General features: G+C 36.7%; 2 protein-coding genes across 2 annotated transcripts in view; both read left to right on the forward strand.

Moving 5' to 3' along the window:
- Positions 1-476: 476 nt before the first annotated feature.
- Positions 477-11689, forward strand: pls1 (plastin 1 (I isoform)). The gene is made up of 16 exons (XM_028438508.1): positions 477-634; positions 872-971; positions 3877-4037; positions 4111-4240; positions 4374-4506; positions 4604-4685; positions 5416-5581; positions 7311-7453; positions 7690-7785; positions 7869-8070; positions 8752-8830; positions 9251-9365; positions 9444-9577; positions 9660-9783; positions 10966-11099; positions 11175-11689. The coding sequence occupies exons 2-16, from the start codon at positions 872-874 to the stop codon at positions 11311-11313; spliced, it is 1938 nt and encodes a 645-aa protein (XP_028294309.1). The 5' UTR covers positions 477-634; the 3' UTR covers positions 11314-11689.
- Positions 11690-12796: 1107 nt separating this feature from the next.
- Positions 12797-27142, forward strand: part of atr (ATR checkpoint kinase) — a 35314-nt gene continuing 20968 nt past the window's right edge. The window contains exons 1-18 of the mRNA XM_028437450.1: positions 12797-12849; positions 12971-13062; positions 14039-14191; positions 15727-16604; positions 17448-17581; positions 18860-19027; positions 19122-19285; positions 19858-20010; positions 20264-20462; positions 20539-20795; positions 21578-21771; positions 23810-23910; positions 23993-24164; positions 24817-24972; positions 25051-25245; positions 25331-25426; positions 25525-25614; positions 27010-27105. Coding sequence (XP_028293251.1) covers positions 12797-12849; positions 12971-13062; positions 14039-14191; positions 15727-16604; positions 17448-17581; positions 18860-19027; positions 19122-19285; positions 19858-20010; positions 20264-20462; positions 20539-20795; positions 21578-21771; positions 23810-23910; positions 23993-24164; positions 24817-24972; positions 25051-25245; positions 25331-25426; positions 25525-25614; positions 27010-27105 — 3351 coding nt within the window. The remainder of the gene's footprint in view (positions 12850-12970; positions 13063-14038; positions 14192-15726; positions 16605-17447; positions 17582-18859; positions 19028-19121; positions 19286-19857; positions 20011-20263; positions 20463-20538; positions 20796-21577; positions 21772-23809; positions 23911-23992; positions 24165-24816; positions 24973-25050; positions 25246-25330; positions 25427-25524; positions 25615-27009; positions 27106-27142) is intronic.

The following is a 27142-nucleotide window of genomic DNA, read 5'->3' on the forward strand; positions in this document are numbered from 1 at the left end:
GTAATTTTGTAGTCATCTTGTGTGTTTAGTAGCTAGTAGTTCTCTTCATTTTTTGGTCATATTGTCTATTTTGGACTTATTTTTGTGCATTTCTGTTGATATTTTTCATACTTTCGCTGCTGCTTTGTGTATTTTGCTGTCATTTGTGTGTTTTTGGAGTCATTATTTTGCATTCACCAACAGTAGACTGAGAGCTGCATGTGGCCCCTGGCCGTCTCACTCTTGTTTTGATGACCATCTCTCTCTCTTCATGCAGCCACAGCTCCAGATTCAATACGAGCTGCTACACATCTAGTCAGAATTCATCTTTCTGGAAAAGTCGTGTCACAAACAAACTCCTCTTATCTTTAATAAAATACCAGAGCCATATTTTTAGTGTAATGTGACCAGATGAAACTCCTACTGTTGGTAATAAGATGATGACACAGCTGAGGTGTTAAATGTTAACTGTCAGACTCCTCCCGTCACAGGGTCCAGGCACAGGACAAAGGTCCTCCTCACACACCTTATCACATCCTCAGTGTTTGATTCAGTCCTGCTCAACTCTGGAGGAATCCTTCACTCTGCTCTGACCGACATGCACTAACTTTTATTTTTATTCAAAGGACTGAGAAGAGCCCCGTGGATCCAAAAGGTAAACACAACTTTCCCACTCTTATTGTACATTTACATTTTATTTTCCTGTGGCTTTGTAAAGCAAACGACCAATAGGATTCTGTGATTTAAACACGGTTGTTTAAATGTTAAAATATATTTGCATCTGAGTTGATTTATGAGGACTAAAGCACTGTCCAAAATATTTAGATTATTTTAGTTTTTGAAATATATTTTTCAGAGTTAAAGTAGTGTGTGTTCATGCTGATGTTTCCAGATGCTTCGAATAGCCAAAACAGAAGCTGCTGTGGACAATAACGTCACACACATCTCCAGAGAGGACCTGGATGAGCTGAGAGAGGCCTTTAACAAGATTGGTTCGTATCACACACACACACACACACACACACACACACACACACACACACACACACACACACACACACACACACACACCTGAGCAGTTAGAATGACTTTTACTGCCTTATGTAATGTTCTCTGCTTTATTGCTTTATTGCTCTGAGTGGTTAGCCACGCCCACTTTAGGATGCAGTGAATGATTAAAGCAAACAATGTTTGCACAGATATTTTCTGACAGAGAAGTGAAACCATGTGGGAAAATAAATAAACACAAAGTACTTAAAAACAGAGCAAAATTAGCCATTAAAACGCTTTTTTTATAGATCAAAACAGCTGCAAGGCCAACTAAAAGGTAAACATGAATGAGTAAATATTTGTCAAATATAATATAATAATAAATAATAAAAATATTTTTTAAATAAATAAAACATGAATTAAATAAGTAATTAAATAAAAGCAATATATATATACATATATATGTATATGTGTCCTCACATAGGTATAAATATACAGTATGTGTATATACTGTATATACATATACACAATTTCTACTTACAATCTAAAAAAATATATATATAATGAGTAAATATTCAAAATATACCTATCTATAAATACAAGTAAGGTCTGTGTATGTGTGTGCGTGTGTGCATATCTCTCTGACACAGTATCCGATTGACCTGAAACAGCTTGCACATGGCCCGAGGGTGTGCATCCATCATTTTTTAGTTTATTTTAAAATCAATGCACAACGTGGGTTAGACCGGACGGGACATGAGAGGGCGGAGGGGCGGCAAATGACTCTAAAAATCACAACATGACCAAAAACACACATTATATCAACAAAATGCACAAAAATGACTCCAAAATAGACAATATGCAGTAATGCAGTGCGAGTCTGTCTGTCTGTCTGTCTGTCTGTCTGTCAGCAGGATAACTTGAAAAGTTATGAACGGATTTGGATGAAATTTTTGGGAAAATTGATAAATGGGACAAGGAAAAGGTGATTACATTTTGATGATGTTCTGGCTACCAAAAGAATATAAATATAGATATGCGTACATATCCCATTCATTTTCCCGTCCATACTGTAGAACTTCTGTTAAACATTGTTTTAGAACACTTATGATGTCATCAACAGTGTTTGAAAAAAAAATATATTGTTTGAAAAGACGGTACTTCCGGTTGCGGTTTAGGAACATAAATGACACCTCTACTTAAGCTCCCACAATATAAATACGTACCGCCGAAGGGCACTGTACTAATATAATATGATAACCTACCAAGACAAATTCCTTGTACTGTCCTTAAAACTGTACATGGCCATTAAAAACATTTCTGATTCTGATTTCTGATTCTAATAATAATAATAATAAATAGAATAATTTTGGAAAAATATATGAAATAAATAAAAGGGATATATATATATATACTGTATATATTCTTACATAGGTGTAAACTCACATATACACGATATATACTTACAATCTAAAACAAAAAACATAATGAGTAAACATTGATTTAGAATCTAATAATAATCATAATAAATAATTCTAGTAAATAAAATAATAAAAATAAATAATATATGTTTTAATAATCACAATAAATGAATGAATGAATTAATAAATGATTAAAATAAAAGTTCACTTCAGGTGACCATGTTGTGCATTATAAAAACGGGTAAAGTGCTGATATTGTAACTCAGAGGTTAAATGATCAAGTGATATAAGTACATTAGGCAGTAAGTTCATAATTAAAAGTTAATCAATATGGCTAAGCCATAAAACAATAAGAGATGCAATCAAATAATAAAGCAATCATTAGGATTCAAAAGTACATTAACATGATGTACCATAATATTCAATATTAGAGAAGAATTTAAATCAAACTAACACATGAAAAGCCTTTAAAAAACGTCCTGAAATCAGATCACATGACAGCACTTTAACAGGAAGTAGAGAATCAACTGAATAGTGTCAAAATAAAGTGGATAAATATGTTTGAGTTGAAATTATACATAAAATCAACATCCACATGTTGTTGTTTTTAAGTCCAAAGTTCTTATTCCAAGAAGTCTTTCTGTGGGAAAACAAATTAGAGAAGAAAACCTGCAAACACAGGGAGAACATGCAAACTCATTGGTTCTATACATGAATAGAACCCATGATGACCTTAAACACATTAAGGTTATGATTATTAAAGATTGGGACTCCTAATGCAGCGACTGATAAGAAATGTATGGAGTCCTTTTGTGTATTTTTGTTGTTACTGTATGTATATTTGTTTTTTCTTTGTGTTTTGTGTCATTTGTGTATTTTTTTTTTGTCATTCTGTGTATTTTATTGTTCTATTGTGTTTTTGGAGCCCTTTTGTGTATTTTTGTTTTATTTCTCTGTTGTGTGTGTTTTTTTAGTACATTTCTGTGTTCGTGGAGTCTTTTTTGTGTATTTCTGTTGCCCCTTTGTTTGTTTTTCTTGTGGTTTTGTGTCATTTTGTGTATCTTTGTTGTCACTGTGTGTGGTTTTGTTGCCATTTCAATTTAAATCAAAAACAAAATTAATTTTAATCTGAAGCTTTGGCTTCCAGCAAAAAGGAAAATATCATATAAATAGAAATGACATAAATACAATGAAATAACATCCATACACTTGAAGAACAAATAAATTTAAATAAAAGAAAGTACAACCATTATTTGGTGAATTTTCCTGTCTTTGTGTGTATTTTTCTTGTCTTTTTCAGGACATTGATCCTTTTGATCCGACTATTTCAGAACTCATAATGAAACATTAATATATTCATATATTTACTTTACTTAGGAGTTATTCATGTAGTGTGCTTCAAATGTGCAGGCTAGGCTACTGTTTGTGAAGTTCACTGGTCTGTGTGTGTATGTGTGTGTGTGTGTGTGTGTGTGTGTCCGTGCAGACATCGATAACAGTGGCTTTGTCAGTGACTTTGAGCTCCAGGAGTTGTTCAGAGAGGCCAGCTACTCCCTCCCTGGGTACAAAGTACGAGAGATCATAGAGACGTTTATTGCTGGAGACACAAACAAAGACGAGAAGATCAGCTTTGATGAATTTGTCTCTGTGAGTTTAACATGTAAGTGATTATAAGAGAGCCTCGCTTCCCCAGTAACACATTCTGTTTAATAATGTCCAGATTTATCAAGAGCTGAAGAGCAAAGAGTTCAGTGAGACCTTCAGGAAAACCATCTCACGTAGGGATGGGATCCGTTCATTTGGAGGAACCTCAGGGATCTCCAGTGAGGGAACACAGCATTCCTACTCTGGTGAGACGGCACCGTAGTTGGTCTCATTGGTGTCACTTTGTGTGATTTTCTTATCCTTTTGTGTGATTTCGTTCTCCTTTTGTGTGAGTTTGTGTGATTTTGTTGTGTGATTGTCCTTTTTGTGTGTCTTCAGATGAGGAGAAAGTTGCTTTCGTGAACTGGATCAACAAAGCTTTAGCTAGCGACGCAGACTGCAGACATCTGCTGCCCATGAACCCTGAGGATGACAGCCTGTTCACCTCTGTACGAGATGGCATCCTCTTATGGTGTGTACACACACACACACACACACACACAACATGGCGTTAAACACACAGTCACTTCTACAGTGACGTTCTTTAAGACTGAATGTTGTTTTTTCAGTAAAATGATCAACCTGTCACAGCCCGACACCATTGATGAGAGAGTGATCAATACCAAGAAACTCACCCACTTCAGAATGACTGTGAGTAGATATTGATCCATGTAACCACAGCAACAGCTCTATTATGTTGTCTCACTCTGCATTTATTGTTTGCAAAGATCATGTAAATCATCTTTTAACTAAGGCTGCTTTCATTTTTGGTTTAGTCGTGGACTCATTAACTGTGTTTTTCTCATCATTTTGTCTGTTTGTGTGTACGTTGGTTGTTGTTTTGTGTTTTTGGATTTATTTTATGTTTTTTTACTGTCATTTTGACATTTTATTTGTCATTTCGCGCATTTTTCTCTCACTGTGTGGTTTTGTTTTTGTTGCCATTTTGTGTGTTTTTTGTGTATTTTTGTAGTTGTCTTGTGTGTTATGTGAGTAATTTTGTGCATTTTTGTTTTCATATTGGTCTTTGGATTCATTATTCTGTATTTGTACGTCGTAATTGTGTATTTTGGCGTGTTTTCGTGTATTTTTGCATATTTTTCTGTCATTTTGTGCGTTTATTATTTTTGTTTTGAATATTTTTTTGTCGAGCACCGTTTGTGTTCTGTTGGATCCTCTTTAGACTCGGTTTGTGTGTTCACACTGACCAAACGAGGAGGACTATCAGAGCAAACTGATCCGTTGGTGTGAACTCACCCTAAAAAGCACAGAAAAAGATCAGCCCTGGTGTTGAACTTTAAATGGATGTGATGGGAGCCAGTCTCAGGTGTGTTTGTTGGTAGGAGGAGTTTAAAGGTGTAAATGGTCTTTGCGCTCTCAGGAGAATCTGGTTCTGGCCTTGAACTCAGCGTCAGCGATCGGCTGCACCGTGGTGAGCATCGACGCTCATCACCTGATGGCAGGTAAACCTCACCTGGTTCTGGGACTGCTGTGGCAGATCATCAAGGTCGGACTGTTTGCTGATATAGAAATCAGCAGGAACGAAGGTCAGCAACACACACACACACACACACACACACACACAATTAAAAACTCTTTAATAACCATACAGTAGGTCCAAATATAGGCACACACATTATCTGAAATAATTACGACAAAAAGCCCAATTCAGAACTGATGTGAAATAATTGATGAACCAACGTGACACAACTGAGTCAGATTTCATAAAGATTAGTCAATTACAAACTGGGATATGATTTTTTTGAATTTTGACCAATAATGAGCAGTAGAGAGTTTCATTATTCAAACTGATCCAGAATCAGTTTATTAATCCAGATTCCCTTCAAAATATAATGGGTTCTTCCATATGTAAGATCTGTTTTTGGGTAAAATTTTGTCAAAATCTGTGTAGAACTTTTGATGTAATCCTGCTTAAAAAAACCTAACAAATAATTAAATAAAGACTGGAGAGAATATTTCCTTCTTGGCAGAGGTAATAATAAAAAATATTTTCATTTTTTATTTTTATTATAATATCTGTGAAATTGAAATAATAACATAATCATAATAATCACAATCATAATAGTTCATCATTATTGATAATGATAGTTGTACTATCAGTTACAACAGTAATCAGTAAAAAGCTAACTGTAGTCATATTTTATATGTTAATTTATTAATTCATTCTTTTATTTATTTATAAAAGTCATAAAAGTACTTCCATTATGATGTGTTTATTTATTTGTTTCCTGTAGCTGTCACAGTTAAACCAACACCTTTGAATACAAAAGTGTTTCATTCATGGAAGTTCTGATCGTGCTTGTTTTTACGTCATTGATTAATTTGGTGTCAAATAATTTTGCTGCTATTTTGAGGGGTTTCATTTAGTTACTTCAATCAATCAATCAATCAATCTTTATTTGTATAGCGCCAAATCATAACCAATGGTATCTCAAGGCACTTTACAGTAGAGCAGTCTTAAGGACGGACTCTTCATTTTATGGATACACACATATGCATATATACGCATATACACATACATATGTATCCCACACCCAACATGAATTCATCATGGCTGCAAGGAAAACCTTCTGTTAAGCAGCAGGAACCTTGTGTGGATCCCATTCCTATGATGAACAGCCATCCACGTTATGCTGTGTTGGGTGTGTACTTCTGGACTCATCAGTGAAAACCAGCCTCAAATTTTGTATCTTGTCCTGACCTTCCATGCCTTACATGGTCATGCTCCTCAGTATATCGCTGACCTGTTGTGCCCCTACACTTCGAGGTGCAGCCTTCGGTCTTCAGACCAGGGTCTCCTAAAGATCCCTAAAACTCCTTTTAAAACCCGGGGAAACCTGGCTTTCCAGGCTGTGGCCCCCAGACTCATCAGTCCCTCTGGGAGCTCAACTGTGTGGTCACTTTTAAGAAGCATTTGAAGACTTTGCTTTTCAGAAAAGCTTTTGGTTGGATTTTAAATTAACTTTTATTGTCCTTTTTATAGTTTTATGATGCTGTTTCTGCTGTTGTAAATTCACCTTTGTTTTATTATCCTTTCATGCAGTTGCTGCTGTTCATTTAATTTCTCCTGTATGTGTTCTGTTCAGCACTTTGTGATTTTTATCTGAGAAAAGCGTTTTATAAATAAAAATTACTTTCTTACTTGTTTGGGGGTTTCACAAAAATTCTTTGAATGGTGTACAGTACAATGCATAAAGTCCTGTGTGTGTGTGTGTGTGTGTGTGTGTGTGTGTGTGTGTGTGTGTGTGTGTGTAGCTCTGATCAGCCTCCTGTCAGAGGGAGAACAACTGGACCACCTCATGTCTCTGTCCCCTGAAGAGCTGCTGCTGCGCTGGGTCAACTATCATCTACACAACGCAGGAACCACAACCATCAGCAACTTCAGTGAAGATATCAAGGTGATCAACATGTTACCACACACACACACACACACACACACACACAAAGGTTTCTTGCTTTTATAGATAGATAGATGTTGACATGTTTATTATCAGACAATCACATTTGTGGCCCCGCCCACAAAAGTTTCCCAAATCTGATATTATAGACTAACTGTGTGTTGTGTTGTGTTGTGTTGTGTTGTGTTGTGTTGTGTTGTGTTGTGTTGTGTTGTGTTGTGTTGTGTTGTGTGTAGGACTCCAGGGCGTACTTCCACCTGTTGGACCAGATCTCCTCCAATGAAGAGCAGGTCTTCAGGAACAGCGTCAAAATTGACATGAGCGGTTTGAATGTGAGTAAATTTAAATCAATGTATCCCTTCTAAGTATGTCAGTGTATGATTGACACTTTCCTGTTATCTCTGATCTACTAAAGGAACGTGATTTGGAGCGGCGGGCGGAGCTGATGCTGCGTCAGGCGTCTAAACTGGACTGTAGACAGTTTGTTACGGCTCATGACGTCACATCAGGAAACAGCAAACTGAACCTGGCCTTCGTAGCCAACATGTTCAACATGCACTCAGGACTCCACAAGGCGGACGTCGCCAAGAACGGCCTGGACATGACCCACATAGAGGGTGAGGGGGGGTGGCATGGCCCACCGAGAGGGTGGGGGGTGGCATGACCCACCGAGAGGGTGGGGGGGGGTGGCATGGCCCACATAGAGGGTGAGGGGGGTATGTTGTAGTTTTCTATATTTTACTGTAATTTTGTCTATTTTTGTTCTCGTAATGTGTGTATTTGGAACACTTGTTTATTTTTGTTATTATATTTTTTATTGTGATTTTTTTTATATTTTTACCTCATTTTGTGCGTTTGTTGTTTTCAATTTTTTGTAATCGTTAAGTGTCTTTTTGTCGTCTTTGTGTCTGTTTTTGGAGTCATTTTGTGTATTTTTATTCTCGTTTTCTATATTTTTCTGTCATTCTGTGTTTTTTTATTGTTTTCTGGATTTTTTTTTTAGTCATTAAATATCATTTTTGTTGTTGTCCTGTGTGTTTTTTGAGTCCTTTTATATATTTTTTTTATTGTTGCGCATTTTTTTAATCGTCTTGTGTATTTTTTGTTGTCATTGTGTTTTCGGAGTAATTTTGTGTACTTTTGATCTCTTTTTGTGTCATTTTGCTGAAGTTTTGTTTCTTGAGTCCTTTAAATCTTTTAATTCCAATTGCTCATGACTAGAATTAACCAGAAATAAGATGCACACCAGTTTTATTATAATAATTATGTTTAAACGTTCATGCTCGTTGTCTGTTCAGCTGAAACCAATGAGGAGAAAACCTTTAGGAACTGGATCAACTCCCTCGGCGTCTCTCCATATGTCAACCATCTTTACAGGTACATAAATAATCATCTTGTGTTTAGCAGAATTAAACTAATGAATGAAAGTGACAGATTAGGATTATCTAAGGATGTTTGCTACATGCATCAATCATCCAACCATTCCTAAAAGCTTTACATTTATATACAGATCAAAATTATCAAAGAATTATGGCATTGGATTAAAAAAAGGATTCTAGTATTTTAAATGTTTACAGTAATATATATTTTTTTAATTATTTTATTTTATTCTTTATTATTGTTAGGAAAATGCCAAATTTTGAGGTGAAACTTTTCAAAAATGAAGATTTAAGCGAATGTGATGCTGAATAAAATAGATTTTGTGTATAAAAGGTAAATGTAAAACCAAAAAAGAAAGGTTGCGATTGTTTTTGCCTCTCAGGTGGATAAAACCAACGTTTAATTCCATGTTTGCAGTGATCTGTGTGACGGCCTGGTGATTCTACACCTTCTAGAAACGGTCAAGGTGCCTGTGAAGTGGAAGAGAGTGAACATGCCTCCATATCCTGTGCTGGGGGCCAACATGAAGAGGGTGCAAAGATTACCTGCTTATTGTTTACCTGCACACATATTTAAAGATGTCTAACGCAGCTTTTCTGCATTTATTTAGCTGGAAAACTGCAACTACGCCGTGGATCTGAGCAAAAACGTGGCCCACTTCTCTCTGGTTGGAGTCGGAGGAGAAAACATCAACCAGGGAAGTCCCATACACACCCTGGCCCTGGTGTGGCAGCTGATGAGGAGGTACATGCACTCTCTGATCATACTGTATGTTGCACGTTGCATGTTCTCTGTTATCCGTGTGTTGCATCCTGTCATCCTTCAGGTACACCGTTATGGTTTTGTCAGATTTGGGTGATGGAGAGAGGATCGGTGATCAGATCATCCTAGCGTGGGTCAACAGCACCCTGAGCCAGAAACGGAAGGACTCACAAATCAGCAGCTTTAAGGTACAATACCAGTGTTACACAACAGGTTGTGTTACTGCCAATTCATTTGATTTATTAATAATAATATATTTATTTTAATCCTACATTTTTTTCTCATTTTTTGTGCGTTTGTTGTTGGTTTGTGTTTTTTGAGTCATTCTGTGTATTTCTCTTGTTGTTTTGTGTGTTTTTGGATAATTTTTTGTTTAGTTTTTGTGTGTTTTTCTTGTTGTTTTGTCATTTTATTGTCCTTTTCTATAATTTTCTCTCATTTTGTGCACGTTTTCTGTTTTTCGAGTCATTCTGTGAATTTTTCTTGTTGTTTTGTGTGTTTTTCTGTCGTTCTGTATATTTCTATGGCCGTTTAGTGTATTTGTCTCTCATATTGTGTGCATTTATTGTTGGTTTGTGTTTTTGGATGCACTCTGTGTATTTTTCTTGTTGTTTTGTGTATGTTTGTCATTTTGTGTGTTTTTTTCTTTATTTTTGTCATCATTTTGAAGAGATTTTGTGTGTATTTGTTGTTGGTTTGTGTTTGTGACTCATACTGTGTATTTTTCTTGTCATTTTGTGTGTTTTTTGAGGATTTTTGCATATTTTTACTGTCGTTAGGTATATTTTTCTGTTGTTTTGTGTGTTTATGTTGTTGTTTTGTGTGTTTTGCGAGTCATTTTGTGTATTTTTCTGTTTTTGTGTGTGCATTTGTTGTTGATTTGTGTTTTTGGACTCACTCTGTTTATTTTTCCTGCTGTTTTGTATATTTTTCTTTCATTTTGTGTTTGTTTTGTGTTTTCGGACTCATTATGTGTATTTTTCTTGTCGTTTTTATCATTTTTGGTGTTTTTAGAGTCGTGTATTTCTTGTTTTAATGTGTGTTTTTGGAGTAGTTTGGTGTATTTCTCTGTAATTTTATGTGTTTTTGGATTCATTTTGACTATTTTTCTTGTTGTTTTCTACCGTTTTCTATTGTTTTTTGTGTTTCTGTTGTTGTTTTGTATGTTTTGCGAGTAATTTTGTCAATTTATTGTATTTTTAGAGTCATTGTTTTATAATTTTTATTGTAATGTGTGTTTTTGGAGTTATTCGTTGTATTTATCTGTCATTTTATCTGTTTTTGGTGTCATTTTATGCATTTTTCTTGCACAGAATTAGTCTGGGGGCTACCAGTTATAGATAATGCACAACTTTTGTTATTTTCTGCAGGACAAGTCGATCAGCACCAGCCTGCCAGTCATTGACCTGATCGACGTCATTGCTCCTGGTACAGTCAAATGGGACATGGTGAAGAGAGCAGAGAGAGGAGTCCTGCGACGAGACGACAAACTAGAAAATGCAAAGTAAAGTATCACAGTTTTTAACAATTAAATGTACTTAATTAATCAGCTTTTATTCACTCAATGTTTCCTGCTCAGGTATGCAATCTCATTGGCTCGTAAGATCGGAGCTCGTGTCTACGCTCTTCCTGATGATCTGGTGGAGGTGAACCCTAAGATGGTGCTGACGGTGTTTGCCTGCCTCATGGGCCACGGCATGAAGAAGGCCAACCACTAAAAACCACACGTCATCAAATTTCTGAGGGGAAAAAAAGTTTAACTTTAACAAGGTTGTAATTTTTTTGGTCGAAACCAAAGCAGGCATTTAATCCTTTTTCTGTGAATTGTCTGAGAACAAAAAGCATTTTCTGGTGTTTCAAATGTTTTTACCGCAACAAAGGTTCTTTATCTGTCATTTATATTTTAAAAAATATCTGTTTAAAATGAAGAAAATGTTTTATTTTTATTTTTAGGATGTGTGCGGATCATATATGTATGCAATGTAAAAAGAAATATATTAAAAAAGCAGAATCATATGCACAACTGTCGTCTTAAAATGTTAATGAATACTGCTTCTAAATGAAAATAATCTAATAAATATGTTGAACATTCTCTCTCTGTGTGTGTGTGTGTGTGTGTATCTCTGTGTGTTACGCTTGTGGGAAGTTGAATGAACAAAAGACGAGTTTTGATTTCCACAGAAAATTTGAATTTAGTGTTCATATCGAGAAAAAAATATTTTGTTTTTAGGCCGCTTTTAGTTATTTAAATTCCTTATAGTTTACCAAAATCAATTTACTTAATCTGTTGAGGTTTTTATTGACTAAAATTACTTAAATTATTCAGTAGTGGGGCTGGGAATCACAGTTTACCTCACGATACGGTAAAAAAACTGCACAAAATTAACCTTTTTCTTCTTTTTTTCTCTAAATGCCACATAAAACTTAAATGTTTTGCTTCAATGCGGAAAACACATTTTTATGTATAACTTTTGTTATACAAATGATATTGTACAACCAACATATTTATATTGTACAAATGTGATATTATATTATGCAAACATTATAGGTATATTGCAATGGTAATATCATATTCTTCACACAATATAGTTATGTTTTACAAACATGATATTACAATATGCAAACAACATAATTATATTTTGCAAACACGTACAAACATGAAATTATATTATGCAAACAATATAATTATATTGTACAAACGTGATATTATTTTATGCAAACAATATAATTCTGTTGTACATTATATTGTAAACAATATCAATATATTGTTTGTACTGTATAATATAATATCACGTTTGTAATATTGCTCATAAAATATAGTGATCCAAAATATATTTTCCACTATGGCAGCTCTTACTCTTCCATACAAACGGATTGGATGAAATTCAAATTAAAATTTATTTCAGGCAAATATCTCCTGGATTTTATAACTTAAAAGTTAAAACTAAATCCTTTATTCGTAAGTGAATAATATAAAATAAAAAAACACCGGAAGTAAGGCGCTGCTGATGCTGTTTCAGAGTGTTTGACCCTCGCCGCTTACCGTAGCAAAACAAAACGTCATTTTGGAGCGAAAGTTTTAGAAATAGTTGTCAGGATGTGTCGGTGGCGTGTGTAAACCACTAAAGCACAGATTAGTTTTGTGATTTTTTCTTCTTCCAGTTTGAACAAACATTGTGACACAACTCTGATAAGATAAACATGGAGGGCCTGGAAATGTCTGCGATGATTCCTGCGCTGCAGGATTTAGCTGGGTGAGTCATCAACTCAAGCTAGCTTTGAGCTAACGCTACTAACTTGTGTTTTTACCACTTTTAATCAAAGTTTAATTGATAGTATGCAAGAAAAGGTTAATAATGTGGTGTATTTTCCCAGTGCCAGTGCTGCTGAGTACGAACAAGCCGTGCAGAAACCTCGACAGATCCTGTGTCAGTTCATTGACAGGATTCTGACAGATGTGGACGTTGGTGAGACAGATGTGTTATTAAAGCTTTAATTAACACCCATAAATTATAATAACATGCATGTACCAGGAAGGTTTGATCACCGCAAAGCAGCTGCTTTCTGGCACCTCACAAATCCAATGTTACCTAAAAATAGAAAGTAAATAAATACTCATTCAATGAGATTAGATCACATCCCATTCATCGTCTTTTGGTTGTGTTCTAAATGTGAAACAATACTTGAAAATGACAATAAAACTGCGCGAAATAATAAAAAAAAAAAAAAAAAAAAAAAAAAACCACAAAACTACAAAAACCAAATGAACTGTTAAAAAAAAAAAAAAAAAATAGAAAACAAAAAATGGGAGAGAAGAATGCAAAATGTCTATAGAAATACACAAAATGACCCCAAAAACACAAAATAACAACAAATACACACTTAACAACTCCAACAAAACAAAACAACAACACTCACAAAATGTGAAACTTTACAATAACAATATGCAAAATGATTAAAAAAAACACACAAAACAACAACAAACAGAAAAAATGAGGCAGAATTATGCAAATTTACTATAGAAATGCACACAATGTTGATAAGAAAATAAAAAAATGACTCCAAACACACAAAACGACAACAAATACACACTTAACGACTCCAAAAAACAGAAAAACAAGCACGCACAAAGTGTGAAATAAATGTTTTAAAAATTACAATAAAAATGGGCAAAATGACTAAAAAATTACTAAGAAAACAAGAACAAATGCTCACATAATGTGATTTTTTTTTAAAACTTTACAATAAAATGACTGAAACACACAAAACTACAAAAACAAACGTAATAACTCCAAAAAACACAAAATGACAAAAAAATATTCAAAATTGCTATTAAAAATACACAAAATGATTCCAAAAACAGAAAATGAAAACTGGATTTGGTCTTCCCTCTAATAGTCCTGGTAGTAATGAAGACTTAACATAGTATTTCTTGGGTTTCAGTTGCTCTGGGGCTGAATAAAAAGTCCAATTCAGAGCCTGCTTGTGTGATGCTGCTGGACTTTGTGCAACATATCATCAAATCCTCATCTCTGATGTTTGCCAACCCTGCCTGTCATCCTGCTGAGTTCCCTGAGACCACGCAGAGCTGCACAGGTAGGGGTTACCTCTCAGATGAGTTGCTCCGTTAATGGAAAAGTGAATAAATTGTTAAAGGAATCCTCTATTGTTTACAAATGTGGCCTAAAATCTTTGAAATATACTTATTAGTAGGTCTATGTCTAAAAAACACATTATTAAGCCCTATATTCATTTGATTAACTTTAGAAAATGGGAATACTTTACAGTTTTAGAGCCTGTGTTCCTCCATCTTGAAATCAAATCGGCCCCACTGCCTGTAAACATCCCATTGTTTTCTATTGGAGTGAAGCATTCAACCTGATTTTTACATCATTAAGCAGCTTTTTAGGTCAAAATGCCAATTTGTGCTGCTTTTGGTTGCTCTAAATAAAAAGGTAAAGGTAAAGATGTTGATGTAAACCCTTTGTTTTCTGAGGATAAAACCAGTTGTGACCCAAAAATAATATGTGACCACAGAGGGCGACATTTCTAACTCTGTAGTATGATAGTAGACAATGAAGCAGAGAAGAAGAGCTCTCCTAAGGGACATTTACTCTCCCTTAAACAGTGCGCTGACACGCTCTGGTGGCGGAAGTTGGCAAATAAACAGTAAACTTTTGGATGCTAGTCCTTCTATCTTCAACAGTCTGTGATTTACTTGCTAACTCACACTGTTTAAGGGTCCCTTAGGAGAGCTCTTCTTCTCTGCTTCATTGTCTATTACCAAACCTCAGAGTTGAAACCGTCGCCCCCTGCATTCATAAATGATTTTTCAGGTCACAACTGTTTTTAATCCTCTTTTGGTAAACAAAAGAGGTTTACATCAAGTTTGAGCACCAGTGTCAAACTCGAGGCCCGGGGGCAAATTCCATCCCTTTAGAGCATCAAATTCGACCCGCAGGATAAAGTCAAAATTACAGAAAACATAAATCATTTTGTAGAAATACCAAGTAATTCAGTTGTAGATATCTTAGCTCTTCCAAATACATAAATTCAATGAAAATCCACAATGTTTGCCAGGGCGCAGTTTTCCTATGCCTTTTCTCACATGATGGCAGTCATTTTTAATCGCAAATTGTTGAAAAATTTGTCTTTATTTCTCCAAAATCCTGCAATTTTATTAAAGTCATTCCACAATTTTTTTCCAAATTGAATAAAAAATTGGTCACAAATTCAAGGAAATTTAAAGATTTTATATTGCCTGTAACTTCCATTCCTTTACATACATTTATTTGGCAGAATAATGGTGAAATTGCTCGTTTTACTGCCTCAAGTTTGCGGCCCACTTGACATCAAACTGGTTCGTATTTGGCCCTTGAACTAAAATATGTTGGACACCCCTGATTTAGAACAACCAAAAAGCAGCACAAATTGGTATTTTTACCGATAAAGCTACTAAATAATCTAAAAATCAGGCTGAATGTTTCACTCCAATAGAAAACAATGGGATGTTTACAGGCAGTGGGGCCCTGTGACATCATCAATCACATGATTTCAAGATGGAGGAATACAGGCTCTAAAACTGTAAAGTAGAGACATTTAGGAATGTTGTTCCTCCTGGTTTCTTCCAGACTTCTCCATGTGGGTGACGGTGCGTTTGCTTCGCGTGGCTGCTGCTCCAGGCTGTGACGTCATCCATGGACGCGTCTCTGCCGTGTTGCGTTCTTTACTCCACACGCTGAGAGTCAGAGCTCCGCCCATTTTCAGTCACCTCACACATCAGCTCCTGTTGTTGGCGTTTGAGCTCAGCGGCGTCCTGCGGGAGCACGTCAACACGCTGGCTGGACAGGGTCAGAGCCAATGGCCGACCGCGCTGCAAGGCTTTAGCTCCACCTCTTTCTCCTCCTCTGCGTCCGTCTGCTCGTATCTCACACCTTCTCCTCTCACGCTCTCCTCGCCCGCCGCCCTGGAGTCTCTGACCGCCGTCACCATGACGATCACAACGGACTGTTTGAGGGGCGTGGTCGGCAGTCACGACCTCAGCGTCGCCTGGGAAACGGGATGCTGCGTCCTAGCTAACGGCAACATACGGCTGAGGAGAATCTCCATGGTGATGCTGAGGCAGGTGATGGAGCTGCAAGGGTTTTCTCCGACGCAGAGCCACGAGTTCTTCACCGCCTTCCTCCACCTGCTGGACACACACTTCTACACACGCACACGCAGTGAGGATGAGTCGTTTGATGGAGAGCTGCTGAAGCTGACCCGCTCCGTGTTCCAGTCCTCGTCTGTTTCCCACTTTGAGCCCATCCATCTCTCACAGCTGTTCCATTGTGTGTGTTCTCTGGGGGTGGCTGATGTTCATCTGGGGTCAGAGGTCACTGACTCTCTCTGCCTGTTGTTTAGCTTCTCACTCTGTGTTGGTGGGAGTTCGTCACCACTGAAGAAGCAGCAGGTCACACACGTCTGCAGAACACTGGCTCAGACTGTTGGGACACAAAACCAATCTGAAGTAGGATTTTTTTACCTTTAAATCAGGGCTGTGGTCAATGACGTTTTTAAACTACAATATTTGTGTGAGAATGCAGGTGTCACAGTATGTTGCATGAGGGAATTCAGAAGATCTATCCATCCATTCCACTCTAAAAATGGGATCGGAGCTGAACAGTCACTGCAGTTGAAGGGCTGTAGGTCAAAAACAGTTGAAGATAATAAAAGTTGAAATAGAACAGATAGCTGAATATTTTAAAAGTCAAGTGGTTGAAATCGGTCGAAGATTGGCCGAACAGCTGAAATTTACATTTGAAGGAGGAGAAGTTGAAACGAGGGATTCCCTATTATTATAATGAAATATTTTTTAACAAAAAAAAAAATCTAATTTTTGAGATCTTAATTGTCAAATCTATCAAACGCTAAAGGAGGTGAAATGCACAGAAATCTGTGACGGAAGAAAATGATAATTATGGTAATAAAATAGGATAACAATAGTACAATTACGTCTTAAATTATCCATGTTCAATTACAACCAAATTATGATTACGTTGACTGGCATTTTTTCCATTTACAATTTACAATTTTCCCCTGAAAGTCAATTCCAATTGTGTTCTCAATTACTAAAGTTAATTTTCAATTAATCACAATTACTGAACCTTTATTAAATAACCCCAAAAAACTTTAGATTTCCGTTACCATCTCTTACAGCGGGTCAGTTTTGACCCATGTCTTAAATCATCTGTAGAATACACTAAAAATATTATCTATCATTTAATTTTGTTTTACATCTAAGCTTGTAATGAACCATATTTTAATCATTTGAACTACATATGTGTATGACTTTGTGCTGCTTGGTTTGCAGTGTGCAGAGGGCTTCCTGCAGGCGGCGCTGAAGGCTGATACTCAAACTGTGGTCCAGGATTCAGGACGAGGAGAAACTCCAGCAAAGAAGAAATCCTGCAAATCTCTGAAAAAAACAACAGAACCATCACAAAAGTAAGTTTCTTTAACACGGATGTAAATCGACGCACAAAATTATTGATTCAAGCATCTCTTGATTGGCTACATGTCTCACTCAGTCTAATTTTGTGTGGCCCCCAAGGTAAATGCAAAATAATGACTCCAAAAACACACAAATACACAAAATTACTCCAAAAAGTCAATATGCTGACAAAAACGTATAAAATTATTTACCAAAAACACACCAAATGAAAGAAAAAAAATACAATTTAGCAACAAAAATACACAAAACTATTCCAAGAACACTCAAAACAACAACAAAAACAAATGAAATGACTTAAAAAACACAAAAAAATTGAAAAAAAAACCACACTTGGCGACTCCAGAAAACAGCGTCAAACACAATGAATGAGAGAAAATTATAATTTTTTTTGATAGAAATACACAGTGACAGAAAAATATTCAAAATTTCTATAAAAATACACAAAATGACAAAGCAAAAAAACAAATACGCAATTAGCGACTCTAAAGAAACAAAACAACAAGAAATGCACACTAAATGAGAGAGAAATATACAATTTGACAACAAAAATACACAAGATTAGTTCAAAAAACAGAAGAGAAAAACACAAAAAGAGACATATTTTAAAAAATGGCAATAGAAATACGCAACATGACTCCAAAAACACAAAACAGCGAACACACCCTTAACGACTCTAAAGAAACGGAAAACAACAAAAATCACACACAAAATATGAAAATAACTGTAAATTACAATAAAAATACACAAAACTAAATAAAATTCACTCTAAATGCAAGAAAAATGCGCAAAACAAAGAAATGCACACAAAACAAGAGAAAAATATGCAATTCAGCAACAAAAATACACGAAATTAGTCCAAAAAACAGAAAACAACCTTTTGTTGTATTTTATATATAAATAAAGAAATAAAAAAATTAGACATAATTTCCAAAATGACTCCAATAACACAAAACAACCAACACACACAATATATGAATAAAAAAACTTATAAATTACAATAAAAACACACAAAACTAAAAGAAATACAAACGAAATGGGAGAAAAATTAACAAAATGACAACAAAAACACAGAAAGCTTTTGTTGTTCCCTGTATTAATATTGTAATTGGTCATTATTCTAATGCTGACATGAATGTTGATCATGTGACTCTCAGATCAGATACATTCACATGTTTGCTGCCCATCTGTGGTTAAATTAATGATGAAAATAATCAGTTTTGAACATATTTAAGTTAATTTCTAGTATGAAAGTCATTAGTGTTTGTGTTCAGTGAGGTGGACATGTGCAGTCGCTCTGATGTTTGGGCCGTGTTGACCAATCGTCTGGAGGAGCTGCTGACCTCTGTGACCTCTGAAGGTGAATCCTCACACGCTCTGTGTGCTCTGCAGGGCGTGGCCATCATCCTCCACCTGGCAGCTCTCTGCTCGTCTCCCATCAGGTGATGATGCATGAACTCTGAACTCCCTCATGCTGCTAATCCTGCTCCTTTTTAAATGTTTCACCACTAAACTTTAACTGTAATTCTTCTTCAGTTGGCCTCATGTTCTGTGGGTGTATTCAGAGGTTCTGGACAGGGTTCTGAAGAGCTGTCAGTCACTTTTAGACGGACACTCCCAACCAATCACAGACCAGGATTATTACCGCTCTGCTGTGCAGACCATCGTCACAGTGCTGGACTCTATACTGTACCTGACAAGTAAGGATGTATTCCATACCATACATACATTGTACAGGGGTGGGAACCTCTGATACGCTGGATACGATACGATACGCGATACAAAGCTCACGATAACGATTATCTCACGATATGACGATACTGCGATTATTGATATAATGGTCAGAAATCAATCTTCAATAATCTATGTCATAACAAGAGTGAAAAGTGAAAAAATACAATTTTTACTTTGTATCTATGAACATTGACACTATTTTAGTGCAACATTTCTGTAAATAAGTGTCAACATACCAATGTAAATAAATAAGTATCTCCAATAGTGCTTTCTGTAAACAATAAATAGTCTTACCAGTGACACCATTATAGTGAAATATTCCAGTAAATAAAATATTGGTTCCTTCAACAAACAGTGACAAAATTTCTGTGAAATCGTACCTGCACATTTTAGTGAAAAAGCATAAAAAGTTTAAAAAAAAAAAATTTTTAAGTTTAAACTGGCAAATATTGGGCATGGCAAATCGTGAAGGCAAAATAAGTGTCTGTGTGTCTGTGTGTCTGTGTGTCTGTGTGTCTGTGTGTGTGTGTGTGTGTAGTGGGCTCCAAAGGTGATGAGGGGCTCCAGAGCCGTGTGAGTGCTCTGCTCTCCATGCCGTGGGTGTGTGACAACAAAGGGGCGTCGGCCTACAAGAGTTCAGGATTCCCCTCCTGGCTTCCTGTCCTGGCTCAGAGACTGAGCTTCTGCTACTGTGAGTTTTTCATTCTTTTGAGTTTCGTACACACACACACGCACACACACACACACGCACACACGATTCCTTAAGAAAAACATGTAAATTCCAAGCCAGGAACATAAGCTGCACTTTAAAAAAAAATGCATATCCTTACACTCCTACTATATAATGTTGTGAAAGTAAAAGAATACCAATAAATAAAACAGTATTTAGAGACACTTGGTTTAAAATAAATACTGATTATTTTCTAAACCGTTTCTCCTTCCAGCCTCTGAGATCCAGTCAGCCTGTGTTTCCCTTCTGGCCTTTGTGCACGGTGGCGTGCACGAGCCGTGGCGTGCGTGCGTGTTTTCCAAAGCTCTGCAAAATCCAGACGAGCAAGTGAGAGCTTCTGCTGTCAGAGTGTTTCCAGTTCTTCTTCACCACCTTGGAAACAAACAGCGGACGTCCATGAGTGCTGCTCTGCTGTACGTTCCCATAACAACATCTTTCTTTAGAATGATCTCAATTACTAATTATTCACTGTTTGATGGACGTTTCCAGCTCCAGGCTGGAGGATTCCTCAGAGCGGGTGAAGAAGGAGCTTGCTAGGATGGTGGGTGAGCTGAGCTGCATCCAGTCAGAGATCTCCAGCCTCAGTGACGTCCGCACGGCGTTGGATGGTCCGCTGAACATCCTCTGCCTGCAGTGTAGGCTTGCAGCAGAGCATGCTGGGAAAGCAGAGCCATCCCTCACTGCGTCTGCTGTCCGACCTTTCCTCCCTCTCGTCAAAGCAGAAGCTCCAAGCCTCGTGAAACAAGGTGATTTAGACCAGTGGCTCCCAACCCTTTTAGCCCGCGACCCCCAAAATGGTTCATTGTTCTATGAATCTGTGTTAACCACATTTATTTATTGATCTGAATAATATTCACTGTTCGTTATAGTCATCTTAAAGATTGAAATCCTTGTTTTAATCAGAAATTAAATGGGTGAAAAGTGACAAAAAATGGTGGAAAAGATGGTGAAATGGGATTTTAGAAATTAGAGTGGGCAAAAAACGCACAAAAAATTTGTTAAAAGGGTTGAAAGTGTCATTATTGGAACAATTGATTAGTTTAAATTGGCAAATAACGGGCATGCCAAATGGTGAATGTGGTTAAATTGGCTAAAATAATCATGAAATATGGTGAAAAGAGATTAAAAGTGACAATAATGAGTAACATTAGGTGTAAAAGTGGTGGAAAGGGTTCATAAGTGCTGAACATGTCTGAAAAGTGGAAAAAATGTGTAGAAAAGTCATTTAAATGTGATGTAGAAGTGTCAGAAATGGGAGTAATGTAGCAAAAATACATTAAAAGGAGGAAAAATATGGCAAGAAAAAGTGATGAAAATAAGTTAAAATATGGTGAATTTGGTGTAGTTTCAGAAAAAGGGTAAAAATAAGCAAAAATCTGGTGACCCCCTCCAAGTGTTTTGTGGCTGACCCCAAGGTTGAGGACCCTTGCATTAGAGTTTAATTTGTGCTTTTTAACCCTTAATTATTATTAAAACAGAATGAACAGGTCATTCATCTGCTAAGTTCTCTGATGTTTCTTTGTTTCAGCTTTCCTTGAAACTCTTCCTCACCTCTGCCAGCATGTGAACATGACAGGAGGAGACCCCCACTCCCGGGGTCTCCTCTGTGCTCTGTTTGCTTTGATGGAGGATTCAGACGCCGCTGTCAGAATACGTTTCAGCCAATCAGTGCGTTACCTGCTGACGGAGAGCAGAAGTTCTGAGCAGGCCTCTGTGGACGAGGTAAGAAGATCAGGACCTATGAAGCCTGATTCTGTATTAAATCATTTCCTTTAAAAAATGGGACTACTTTACAGTTTCAGAACCTGTGTTCTACCATCTTGACAAAGAGCGGATTAAAAAATGTGACCGCATGAGGTGACAGTTCGAACTCTGCAGTTTGGTTGTAGACAATGAAGCAGAGAAGAAAAGCTCTACCAATGGACCTTTACTCAAACCTTTACTCAACTTCAAAAATACAAAGAAAAAGCACAAAATTAGAGAAAAATCAATGAAATGACAGAACAAACACTTCAAAAACACAAATAATCACAAATACAAAATTATACAAAGACACACAGTGGGGCTAAAACGACAACGTCCGTGCACACAAAACGACTTCATGACTGTTTAAAGGGGACATATCATGGTTTTAAATCCTTCCTTTTTAGATATAAATCATACAGTTGTGGTCTATATAAAGCAGAACTGCACTGCTTGGGTCTGAATTCCTCATTATTATAGCTCCACCCCTTTTCTACCCCTTTTCTGATGTGCTTCTAAGAGCAACTCGTTTTGGTGCTGTCTCTTTTAATGCAAATGAGACACTTCATACCCCGCCCCCTCTCCAGGTTCAACTCCACCCTGCTCGGCCATTTTTGTAGTTTGATAGAAGAGATATGGCTATGTAGCGGCACAGAAAAAGTTTATTCACACGTTATTTACACAATGTCAACAACGGAATACTTGTCCATCCAGCTTTACGTGTTTGAGCCAGAGTCTGACCCAGTGGAGCGAGATGAAAATGAAGATGATGAACCTGCAGAACCCTAACATGTGAGCTAACACAAGCACCGAGCTAACGCTAGCGCCAAGCTAAAGTCACGAAATGCATTTTAATACAGTCTTTTCAGAGACAAAAACGACAAAATGAAATGACTAATGAAAACTTTAGACTTAAATTAAACCACGTAGGCCATATCATCAAGGATCTAAAACGAGCACACAGCGCTAACATATGAAGACGGTGCAACTGCTAATGCTAACAAAACAATGACAGGGACGTCTTATCATCACTTTTTAGCGTTATTTACAGCTTACTGAAGTGCTCTGTTCATCGTCTCCAAAGATAGAAGGAATTGAACCCTCAATCAGACAAAGCCTTTCGGCAAATCCTTCTTTATACTGGTGGAGGTTGATGAAGCAGTCATCATTGAAGTGCTTCACATACACAAAAATGACCTTACCCACAGATGTGGGTACATTTCTATAAAAAATAAAACTCAACCAGGCACTTTGAAAAGGTTCTGATGCTGGGAGACGTTGTAATGAAGCGTGTGGGTTACTACATCCAACAACCCAACATTTTGACTTATCCTCTCGTAACTTCTGCATCCTGGAGCTTGGACTACTAAATAAAAGCGAGAAATAAAAATGGCGGATTGCTCGAAGTGTTGGGCCTGGAGTCGATGTCCTAATTTGGCAGTTCCGCTGACGTTATTGTTCAAAAAACGTAATAGATAATCGAAAAATTGAAACAGATTGAAAAATATGACCAAAACAGAATATAAAGATATCAACGGAGCACCTGAAGAGATTAATTTGAACTTTTCTGTTCTTCTAAACAATCTAAATATACATCAAAATGCATTTAAGGGCTAAAAAAGTGGATTTAGCGTGATATGTCCCCTTTAAGGGAGAGTAAAGGTCCCTTAAGAGAGCTCTTCTTCTCTGCTTCATTGTTTACTAGGAAACTGCAGAGTTGAAACTGTTTTTGGCCACTTTCTCTAAACAAAAATGGTTTACATCAGCATTTTTAACTTTACCAGATTTTTTAGAGCAACCAAAAGCAGCACAAGTTGACATTTTGAAAAAGCTTCTAAAATGATCTAAAAAGCTTCTCAATGATCTAAAAAGCTACTAAATTATGTAAAAATCAGGCTGAATGCTTCACTCCAATGGGAAACAATGGGTTGTTTACAGGCAGTGGAGCCGTGTGACATCATCAATCACAAATCATTTTTGTTAAAAGCTTTTTTTTAATAAAATCTTGATGTTGCAGCTTCTGGTGGCACGTCTAACGGAGGCTTATGGCAAAGCTAAAAGCAGCAGAGACGATGAGCTGAGAATCTCTCTGATCCTCACAACCGGGGAGATTGCCAGGTATGCTCATCCTTTGTATATATCTACAATAAAAGCAAACTTTAGTTTTAAAGGGTGGTTCGTGGCCTTTTTCTCCTTCCAGAGCGTCTCAGGGTAGTCTGGTGTCCTTCTCTCTGCTGAGGTTGCTTCACTGTCTGCTCTCTAAGTCGTCCCAGGTGTCTGTAGCTGCCTACACACAGATCAGAGCGTTGGCCTCCGCCAAACGCCTCAAGCTGCAAACGCTCTTCAGTCAGTACAAGAACCCCATCTGCCAGGTAGTCATTAAAGTCTTTTATTCGTTTCTGTAGTGCAAAAAACTTTCTTAAACTTGCTTTTTTATTGTTTAATCATCTATAAATGTAACAAAATGTGTGTGTCTAACAAAGATATTTCTTAATGGTATTTATTTGTTGTATTTTTGTTGTTTTATAGATTTCTGGCTATTTTCGTAGTCATCTGTGTGTTTCTTAGAGTAATTTTGATTATTTTAGTCTGTTTTTTTTGTGTATTTCTGTGGGTTTCTTTGGGGGCCGCCAGTTGCTCATCTCCACTCGACACTGGAACTATTTTACCTAACCCGATGTAATTTATTAGTTTATAAACAACATAGGAAAATATTTAACAAAGATTTTTCTTAATGGCTTTTTTTTTGTATTTTTGTTATTGTTTTATAGATTTCTGGCTAATTTTGTAGTCATCTTGTGTTTTTTTGAAAGATTTTGATTTTACTGTAATTTTGTGTATTTTTGTTTACTTACACGTCTCATTTCAAATGGCAATAAAAAGTCCTAAAAAGTGTTGAATTTAATATGACTGAAGTTGTAGGAACCCTGCTTATATCCAGAATGCTTTTAAGCTGTGCACGGATGTCATGTACTTTGAAGTTTTCCACATTTCCAAAATATATGCGTATGATCTCTTTAAAAGTTTCTGGTGGAATCGCTGCATTCCCGCCACGCCTCCGCTCTGCGCAGCACGCCCGACCAGGGCAGCGAGTCAGCCAATCAGAGAGAGTCGGCTCTTGACATCCTGGCTCAGATCGCACACGCCTTCGACTTTCCCGACCTCCATCGTTTCCTCACTGTATGTATTTCACTATTTCACCGCTGACGTTAATTCAACAATAAACGACCTACGTCCGTCTTTTCTTCAACCAATCAGAGAACCCTCCAGGTGCTGCTGCCGTTCCTCGCCGCCAAGGCCAGCTCCACAGGCTCCGCCCTCATCCGTACCTTAGCCAATGAGCTGAAAGCGAATCGGAGAGAAATCCTGATCAACAACTTTAAGTATATCTTCAGCCATCTGGTGTGTTCATGCACCAAAGAGGAGCTGGAGCGTGCCTTCCACTACCTGCAGGTATTACAACCTTTACAATTCATTGTATAATGTAAAAGTAATGTTGTTTATTAGTTGGTTTTCTTCTACTTCTATGTTTATTCAGACGGAGACGGAGATCGAGTTGGGTTCTTTGCTTCGGCAAGACTTTCAGGGTCTTCACAACGAGCTGCTGCTACGTCTGGGTGAGCATTACCAACAGGTCAGCACTTTACTTTTTATTTTATTATCTTTCATTAAACTGCCTCAGAAGCTTCTGATAAATGGCTCCTCCTCTTTTTATTTCTCGTGTCTTTGCAGGTTTTTAACGGCTTGTCGATCCTGGCGTCCTCTGCATCTGACGACGATCCATACCAGGGACCCCGTGACATCACCACCCCTGATCGAATGGTACCTTCTTTATCAGGGGTTCTCAACTTTAGGGTCAGGACCCTATTTGGGGTCACGAGACACTGAGATGCTTTCAAGGAACTTGAAGTTACACAAAACTTTACATATTTTAACCTATTTTCATCATCTTTTCTTGCCATATTTTTGCTCCTTTTAATGTATTTTTGCTACATTTCTTCCATTTCTGACAGTTTTACATCACATTTCAATGACTTTTTTACACATTTTTTCCACTTTCCAGACATGTTCAGCACTTATAAACCCTTTCCACCACTTTTACACCTAATGTCACATGTTGACCCATTATTGTTACTTTTAACCTCTTTTCACCATATTTCATAATTATTTTTGCCAATTTAACCACATTCACAATTTGTCATGCATGCATTAACTAACTCAGTTATATTTGTAATTGATAGTTAATTACAATTATGGTGTAATTGTAATTTAAAACATCTGTTGCTGTGGTATTCATAATTAAATTGTAATTGAGTTTAGATTGTGGACTTTGTAATATTAATTGCCATGAAAATTCTGTAAAAAATGTATTTAACGCAAAACTGGTGAATCATGTTACAATTAGTTAACAATTAATAGAATATGTTTTATATCGAGCTTTCCCTCATTTTACCATTTAAAAATATATAAATCTGTGGGTATACTGACACAAAAAAGGCTCAGACGCCCACACCAAAAATATTAAAACCAATATTTTCATCGATTAGGAAGCCTAACAAAGTAACCAATAGATAGGAAAGAAATTAGATGATATATAGTTGTTTTTAGTGTATTTTACAGCTGATTTAGGACCTGTTAGCGTTAGAGATACTAATAACAGAAAGCTAACACAAGAGGAAGGTTAACTTTATTTGGTTATTTATTTCAGACTCGGTAATTGTGATTAATTGTAATTGAAATTTAGTCATTGAGAACACTTTCGGAGAATAAGAAATCATTATAATTGAATTGTAATTGAACATGGGTAATTGAAAACGCAATTGTAACTGAAAAATGTAATTGACCCCAACCCTGCTACTAATTGTTCCAATATTGACACGTTGAACCCTTTTTATCCACTCTAATTTGCAACTTTTAACCAGTTTCTGTTGTTTTTAAAATCCCATTTCACCATATTTTCATAAGATGACTATAATAATAAATGTTCCTGGATAACAGTGGATATTATTCAGATAAATAAATAAATGTGGTTATCACAGATTCATAGAACAATGGACCATCATTTTACTGACTTTATGGATGGACCCCAAAAATCTCTCCCCTTTATTCCCCCTTATAGATGGTCCTGTCTCCACATGACTGTTCTTCAATGTTCATGTCTGTGTTCAACCATTTTTTTTTTTTTGTAAATTCTAAATAATATTTCTTTGTCTCCAGGCCGATTACCTGCAGCCGAAGCTTTTGGGGATTCTAGCGTTCTTCAACATGCAGCTGCTCAGCTCCAGCTCAGGAGAGAAGGACTGTAAGAAACTGGTGAGGAATCGACGTCTGTTTGCAATCGAACACTCGA

Source organism: Gouania willdenowi, chromosome 22 (assembly GCF_900634775.1).
Source record: "Gouania willdenowi chromosome 22, fGouWil2.1, whole genome shotgun sequence".
In the NCBI taxonomy this organism is placed as follows: domain Eukaryota; kingdom Metazoa; phylum Chordata; class Actinopteri; order Blenniiformes; family Gobiesocidae; genus Gouania; species Gouania willdenowi.